Source organism: Trichechus manatus, unplaced genomic scaffold (genome assembly GCF_000243295.1).
Source record: "Trichechus manatus latirostris isolate Lorelei unplaced genomic scaffold, TriManLat1.0 scaffold00090, whole genome shotgun sequence".
In the NCBI taxonomy this organism is placed as follows: domain Eukaryota; kingdom Metazoa; phylum Chordata; class Mammalia; order Sirenia; family Trichechidae; genus Trichechus; species Trichechus manatus.
The window spans coordinates 10073876-10081521 of record NW_004444026.1 but is presented as its reverse complement, the minus strand read 5'-3'; the positions used below and the strand labels follow the sequence as shown (position 1 = coordinate 10081521).

The 7646-nt window shown below is 46.0% G+C and overlaps 1 protein-coding gene across 4 annotated transcripts in view; it reads right to left on the bottom strand.

The window, feature by feature from the left end:
- Positions 1-7646, bottom strand: part of SLC25A37 (solute carrier family 25 member 37) — a 62700-nt gene that overhangs the window by 24327 nt on the left and 30727 nt on the right. For all 4 annotated transcript variants that reach the window (XR_002824942.1, XR_002824941.1, XR_002824943.1 and 1 more), the window contains exon 2: positions 281-509. Coding sequence is in view for 1 of the 4 variants with exons in the window: in XM_004382133.2 (XP_004382190.1) it covers positions 281-509 (229 nt within the window). In the remaining 3 variants the exon portion in view is untranslated. The remainder of the gene's footprint in view (positions 1-280; positions 510-7646) is intronic.

Below are 7646 nucleotides of genomic sequence, written 5' to 3'. Positions count from 1 at the left end.
AAAAAAAAAAAAGAAAACCCACACAACAAGAAAAACTGAAACACCTCTGTCACCAATTTCCCCAGGCTTCAGAAAGTGAAGGAGGGGAACGGAAAAAAAAGTGTGTGTGTGTGTGTGTGTGTGTATCTGGGTGGGTGCACACACACAACGCTAGAGTTCTTTATTCATAAGCAAGCCGAAGACGAGGCGTTAGGCTGCTGGGTCACGGGGAAGAGCGCCCTGGGAAAGGGTCTGTTGAAGAGGAGAGCTTTCTAACTCCAGACAAATGCTTTCAAAATACCATTGGCTAGGTGGCTGTTTCCTCGGTGGTGGAAAACATCATTTAAAGTCCTTTTCATGTTCTCATAGCAGGCAAAATACATGGCGTGGGCCGGCCCCGCGCCCATCACCATCACGTTGATGCCCCGCAACGGCCTCCAGAAGCCTTCAGTCCGAACAATTTTCTTGAGGGCTCCATATACACTTGTGTACTGGGCTTTGGGATCCGGATGCAGACTCTGCATTCGTGTCTGGGGAAGGGAGAGAAGAGAAAACAATAAAATGGGTGTTAATGAGGCCAGTAAAGACGAAAAGGGGAGCCCAGAAGGGAGAGAGAGGAAACAGTCAATTTTCCTAGCTTTAAGGATTTCTTAAGGAGCCCTGGTAGTGCAGTGGTTAAGCACTCGGCTGCTAACTCAAAGGTTGGTGGTTCGAACCCACTAGCTGCTCCTCGGGAGACAAGATGTGGCAGTCTGCTTTTGTAAAGACTACAGCCTTGGAAACCGTATGGGGCAGTTCTACTCTGTCCTATAGGGTCGCTATGAGTTGGAACCGACTCAACGGCAACTGCTTTGGTTTTTTTTTTAAGGATTTGTTGGTGAAGGAACATTTTCATTCTATCCCTTCTGTAGTACTCCCCAACCGCCCCATCCCCCACACATATACACACATTCACATAGATCTCATTAAGCCGGGGTGAGGGGCTGGAGAGGGGTGGGCAGGATTTGGAGTAGGAAGGCCCTCTCCTGCCATTTGCAAGCTGTGTGACCTCTGATGAATCCCTTAACCTCTCTGGGTCACAGAAGCTTCAACTTTTTAGCTGAAGACCAGGGAGTGGGGGCTACAGAGTTGTTGCAAGCATCAAATGAAACAATGCACGTGAAAAACCTTAGTAAACTCAGTCCTAGAGAAATATCAGTATTATTATTACTGTGCAGCTACCACTTTGGTTCCAAAATCTTCTCCATCCTCACTTACCTGAAACCTCCTGCTCAGCCTCTACCATGAAATCTCCCCAAAATCCTCTAGCCCTCATTCCCTGATCACTTCTAAATCCTTTTTCACAGTTTGTCTTTTCAAGTTAGCACTTAAAATATAAACGGTCTTGTCTTTAATCTCAGATATACAGTATTGTCTCCTCGAGGGCAGTCACACCAGGCACTTGACTGAGTAAGAAATATTTGCCAGGGAAAGACCCACCTGGTTCAGCCCTCAAAAGTAGCAGCAGCATCTGCCCTTCCCCATCCCCAGCACACACACAGCCTAGAGGAGAGGACCCCCAACTTTTGGCAGGTACATCCTTTTCTTTCCAGAAAAAAACCATCCAGAAAACCTAATGCAGGTTTTGTTCCAACAACTCCGTCATCAGTCAGTCCTAACGTAAGTTGAATACCTCATTTTTTTTTTTTTTTAGTTTTCATTATTATTGCCTTTTATTATCTGTATCTTTATAAATCAAGTATTTATTTGTCTTTAGGGGTTTGGAAACATTACATACAAATTTACAGATATGATGACATCAGCAAATTAAGTGCTTCAACACTGTATGTAGCACATATTACTAACTATAAGATGTACAAAAAAAAAGGCAGTTGTAAGTGTGGTTCACCATAAGTTGGGTATTACCTGTATACAAAATAGAAGAAGGGCTTCTCTGATTGACTAAGGGGCAAAGGGCCCTGAGCCTCCCTCTCACCCTCCAAGACAGGGACCCCTGAGGAACCTGAGGGCTCAGAGGCACAGTGTGGAAACCAATAACCTAAATTAGTGGTCACACGACTTCCAGATTTCACCTACTAGTAAAACCACAATAAAAATGGACACACCATTGCCAGTTTTTTATTTTTCCATGAAAGGACATAAAACGACAATTACAGTATATGCAATAATTACAACCACCCTCGATTACAATCACCATTTCCTAAAAGAAAGAGCATTTTCATGCTTGAAAAAAAAGGGCAAGAAAGACTACCTACCAGGCACCATATTCCTGGTGAATGCCCGGTGGGAATGGAGGGTATCAACAGGCCTGCACTTTTAAAAAACCTGATTTCTCTTCTAACCTTTTCAAAAAGGATTTGAAGGCAGTTTACAACAGAAGATACATTATAAGCAAATAAGACCAAAGGAAGAAGGAGGAAGGGAATGGGCCAATCAAGGGGGTACCTAAATACTTGTCTCGAAACCTCCACTGTGCCGGCTGGACCAAAGGAAGTGTGCAAAAGGACAAGTGCTCGTTTTGGGAAGCAAGAGACAAAACTGCTTCTTCAGGAAAGGCAAAGGTTCTCTAGCACTAAATTCTAAAAGATGTTTCAAACTGCTCGTTTTAGAACAAATACAGTTTCGTATTTTACCTTTTTCTTATAACTGCCCCAATAAAGGCAAGAGCAGAGCAGAGGAGACAGTACAATATGGTGGCCAAGAACTCAGGCTTCGAAATCAGAGAGAACTGGGATTGAGCTCAGATTCCATCACTGATGGTGTAACCCTGGACAAGTCAGTCATGTAGTCTCCCTAAGCTTTAGTTTCCCAACTTGAGAAAATAGTTAAGAAAGTTAAATGATATAATACATGTCTATCACTATCATTACGGAGCCCTAGTGGCACAGTGGTTAAGTGCTTGGCTGCTAACCGAAAGGTCAGGGGTTCAAACCCACCAGCCACTCCACTGGAAAAACATATGGCAGTCTGCTTCTGTAAAGACTACAGCCTTGGAAACCCTATGGGGCAGTTCTACTCTGTACTACAGGGTCACTATGAGTCAGAATCAACTCAGTAGGAGTGGGTTTTTTTGGTGGTGGTGTTATTACTATCATTAACGTTATTAATAGAAAAGGATTCATCAAGAGGCTAAATGAAGGTTAAATAATGTGGTTCTAATAAATAACCTTCCAGTGGTGTAAGCTCCATGAAGGCAGGTTGCATCTGTCTTACTCACCGAAGATCCCCAGTGCCTAGGACAGTGTCTAGCTCCTAGTGGGAGCCCAACAAATACTTGCAGAATGAATGGATGAACAAACAAACACAACTTAGAATTCCAGCTAGGATGAGGGGGCACTATGTTTCTTAGCTACCTTTCCTAAATATGAGCCCTGCTTTCTGGGACTTACCTGTCCTTCCTATCGCCCTTTATCTAGATCTTTCTCTATAGATATAAAGTCCACATTTCACAAGCCCAGGGTCTGTGAAGGTAGTCTGTCCCTGGGGGTCTAACTTGGGTCCATCAGTAAGAGGTGGCTCATGCGGGTCACATTCTCAGAGGACAGGCCACCAAGCCTTAGGGAAAGGCCTGCAGCAATATCTCTCTATGGGTAGGTGAAGCCCCGCCTCACTCCTGGATCACCTCCTCCTTCCCTGGCTTCCAGCCTGGGACAAGGTGTCATCTCCTTCCCACCAGGGTTTGCAAGACCAGTCTCCAGTCCAAGGTCTTCCTTGGGGCCTAACAGACAGAAATAAAAGATCCCCATGCAAGCACGGCTGGAAGTGTGAGAAAATCTGCAGAACCCTGAACCAGGAGTTGAGAGATTGCATTCAGGACCTGACTGTGGCTCCAACTAGAGCCAAGTAGCCTTGGCTAAGGGCATCTCGTTTCTCTGGTCCCCACTGTCCTCAAATGGAAAATGAAGGGGAGGATCACAGCAGTGGTCCCTAAACTTGGCTGATTATCAGAATCACCTGGGAAACGTTTAAAACTATCAGTCTATGGGCACCACCCCAACATCCACTGATTCAAAACCTTTTATTCCCCAGATGATTCTGCTCATCGCTTAGTTTGGAGAACCACTAAATGGCCATTTGGGCTCCTTTCAGCTCTAACATTTTGTAATAACATTCTCCATCTAGCCTTGGCAGTTAAATGATGATTCATCTTTGGTTACTCGAGTAGGGAGTGGTTAGGGGAGGAGAGTGGGCGAAGGAGAAGGGGGAAGAGGCAGGAAATAGTGGGGTATGTGATGCCAAGGCTTTGGAGCCAGCCAAACAGACATCAATCTGAATTCCAGTCAGGGACCTCGAACAGGTTCCTCAATCTTGGAGCCTGGTTGTCCTCATCTGTGATAATACCTCAGAGAGCTGTTGGGAAGACTGAGGGAGATAATCATGTAAAACACCTGGCACTGGTTGGCAGTAAATAATTACTGGTCTCCTCTCCTCTTCTCCCCTGCCCTCTATACATGTGAAGTCATCTGGAAAGCCTCTCCTTCACAAATCTGTTGACATTGGCCAGAGACTTACAATGAAAATGTAGGATTGATTTCTCAGCATCCCCCTCCACTTTTTTAATATTAGAGGCAGAGCATTTGAAGAGGGGTAAATATTATTGAACCAAAACATACAACCCTCTTACAGAAAAGAAAATGACCACAGAGTATCATTGTGCCCTTTGTGGATTTCTCTGTCCTTGGGGAGTGGTCTACCCAAGGTCAGGCCACATTTAATGACACTTGGCCAGTCAGTATCCTGGAGCCCACGGTTGAGACAGAGACAGCTGGCTGGTGAGTGCAGAGAAGGGTCTTATCAAGACCTTCTGGGTCCACCACAGCCACACTGACAAAACTTGGAGGGCAGAGCCCTTTTGTCCCACGGCAACTTCCCTTGTTGTGCAACCTGCCCGCACGGAGCACCCACTCAGGGTCAGGCACCGGGGATACAGAGAGGAAAAGATGACAATGGAAAGAATGACCAGGAAGCAAACAGGGAAGTACATGATCATACGACAAGAGAAAAATGGCACGGACCACCCGGTGGGCCAAACGAGGAGTTCTAAGAGGGGCCTGGAGTAACAAATGCTGCACCAGGAGTCAGTGCCAAGGTCATGGGAGCCTCCTCAGAAGAGAGGCAGAGGGAGGCCAAGGGCAGGTGGGTGAGAAGTGGGCAGCAGCCAGAACCTGAGACCTCATCAACTTAGTCTCTTTTTCTGGGGGCTCTACCCGTAAAATGTAAAGAATGAGGGTTAGGCATTTTCTATGTACCTTCTGGACCAGAGAAGGAGAAAAGGGGGGCGAGGGTGGGGAGAAGGAAAAAGAAAATGAATCAGGACAGATTAAAAAAACAACGGAGACAGAATTTTACCAACTTTCACAAACAGCTTTCCTGTTGGGACTTCAGTTCCTGCTCTGAAGGCCTAGCTGCATCCCTCCACCCATTTCCTTATAATAAATTTCCATATTTTGTATTTTAATTACCCTGGCTTGGAAATTCATAATATACATTAGCATATTAAAGGCTCCAGGAAGCCCTCCAGGAAAGAAGCCTGTTTAAGGCCCTTCTTAAGCTTCTTTGGAAACCCTTGGTGGCTTAGTGGTTAAGAGCTAACCAGAAGGTCAGCAATTTGAATCCACCAGGCACTCCTTGGAAACCCTATGGGGCGGTTCTACTCTGTCTTACAGGGTCGCTATGAGTTGGAATTGACTCGACAGCAATGGGTTTGGTTTTTTTGGGGGGTTAAGCTTCTTCGGCAATGGAAGACCTTTTCATTTGGTAACTAGGTACTCCTTGCAGAACACACTTTGGAAAACACCACTGCAGCCAACAGTGAACCTTGAGGCAGGAAGTGCACCGATCAGCTCTGGGTGTCAGACCCCTTCAGCACTCCTCACAGGAGTTTTCAGGGCAAGGCCTGAACTAGGGCGTGGTACGTCAGCAGAGTGGCCCTGTGCTGCAAATGACTCAGTGTCACTTCACACCAACTAGTGCAACTGGGTTCACTTTGAAAGGGGCTGCGACAGGGGAAGTGCACTGGCAATCAGGAAACTCTTGTCACTCACTTTGTGACCCAGGGCAAGCCCCCTCCAGCTTTAGAATTGCGATCCTAGAGGAGGACTCTATGTTAAACAAAGACTGTGATACAAACTCTGTGTCTTCATTTAATTGGAAACCCTGGGGGTATAGTGGTTAAAAGTTTGGCTGCTAACCAAAAGGTCGGCAGTTCGAATCCACCAGGCCCTCCTTGGAAACCCTATGGGGCAGTTCTACTCTGTCCTATCGAGTTGCTATGAGTCAGAATCGACTCAACAGCAATGTGTTTTTTGGGTTTTGGTATGAACTCCCAGCAAGCCAAGAATGGAGTGCGGGGTTGGTCCTTTACTTAAATTCTCACCTAAGAGAACAAAACAGGAAAAGTCTGTATTGCTTACCTGTTCTCTTACAGAGGGGAGGAGGGAAGAGATGGAGTGGAAAATGTGTGTTCTGTCCAGGTGAGCTTTTCATTCTTACTCACAGGATCATATAACGTGAGCCCTTGAGGAGAGAATTCATTTAGCCCGGCCGCTGCCTCTTCAGACAGGAATCTGGGGCCCAGAGAGGAAAAGGACTTGCCCAAGACCATATGGATAAGAAGTCACAGATCAGATCTCAGACCAGAAAAGAGAAAGGAGAAAGGGAGCCTGATAGAGAGGCATCAGACCTCCCTGAGGGTCCTGCTGAGGATCCCTGGGCCCAGCCCAGGCCCCTGCAGCATCTCTCAGACACTGTCTTCCTACCAGACCGGTAGACAGCTGGTGATTCCTAACTCTCCTTTTCTCAATTTCGTAAAAATAAAAAACAGGTGGTAATATATATTTAAAAAAAAAAAAAAACTTCCATATTTAAAGTACATATGGCACTTTTAAGAGCGCTGGTGGTACAACGGCTAAACGCTCAGCTGCTAATGAAAAGGTTGGCAGTTCGATCCCACCCAGCAGCTCCAGGGGAGAAAGATATGGTGATCTGCTCCCATAAAGATTACAGCCTAGAAAACCCTGTGGGGCCGTTCTACTCTATCACATGGGGTCGCTGTGAGTAGAAATTGACTCAGTAGCACCTACCATGGCACTTTCAGGACCAGGAGAAAACAATGCAGATTCCATTCATTCATCCATTTGAAAGCATTTGCTATGCTCCTGCTTTTAGTCAGGTGCTGCCCCAGCAATGGGGACACTGAGCAGGGATGTGCCCGCATGGGGCTCGCGGTTCAGGGTGGAACCAGGTGCTTGAACTTCTGGTTAACAATACAATCCAGGAACCAGTGTCTGAGCTCCAGAAGGTTACTCAGGAACCTCTGTTCCAGACTTTCTCCCAGAGAAAGAAAATAAGGTTTAAACCAAATCCCTTGCCTCGAATCAATTCTGACTCACAGGGACCCTGCAGGACAAAGAAGAACTGACCCATATGATTTTCAAGGCGGAAAGTCTTTATAGAAGCCGACTGCCACATCTTTCTCCCGCGGAGTAGCTGGTGGGTTCGAACTGTAGACCTTTCAGGTTTAGGCACCTAGAAAGTTCTAGAAAAATGTCAAATAATATTAGCATCTGCCACCCAATATCTGCTTCTGAATTAGAAATCAAATTGGTAAGTGTAATTCTATCCTTTCGCCAATTATTCCCAAGTAGCACTGAAGGTCACTAAATGGA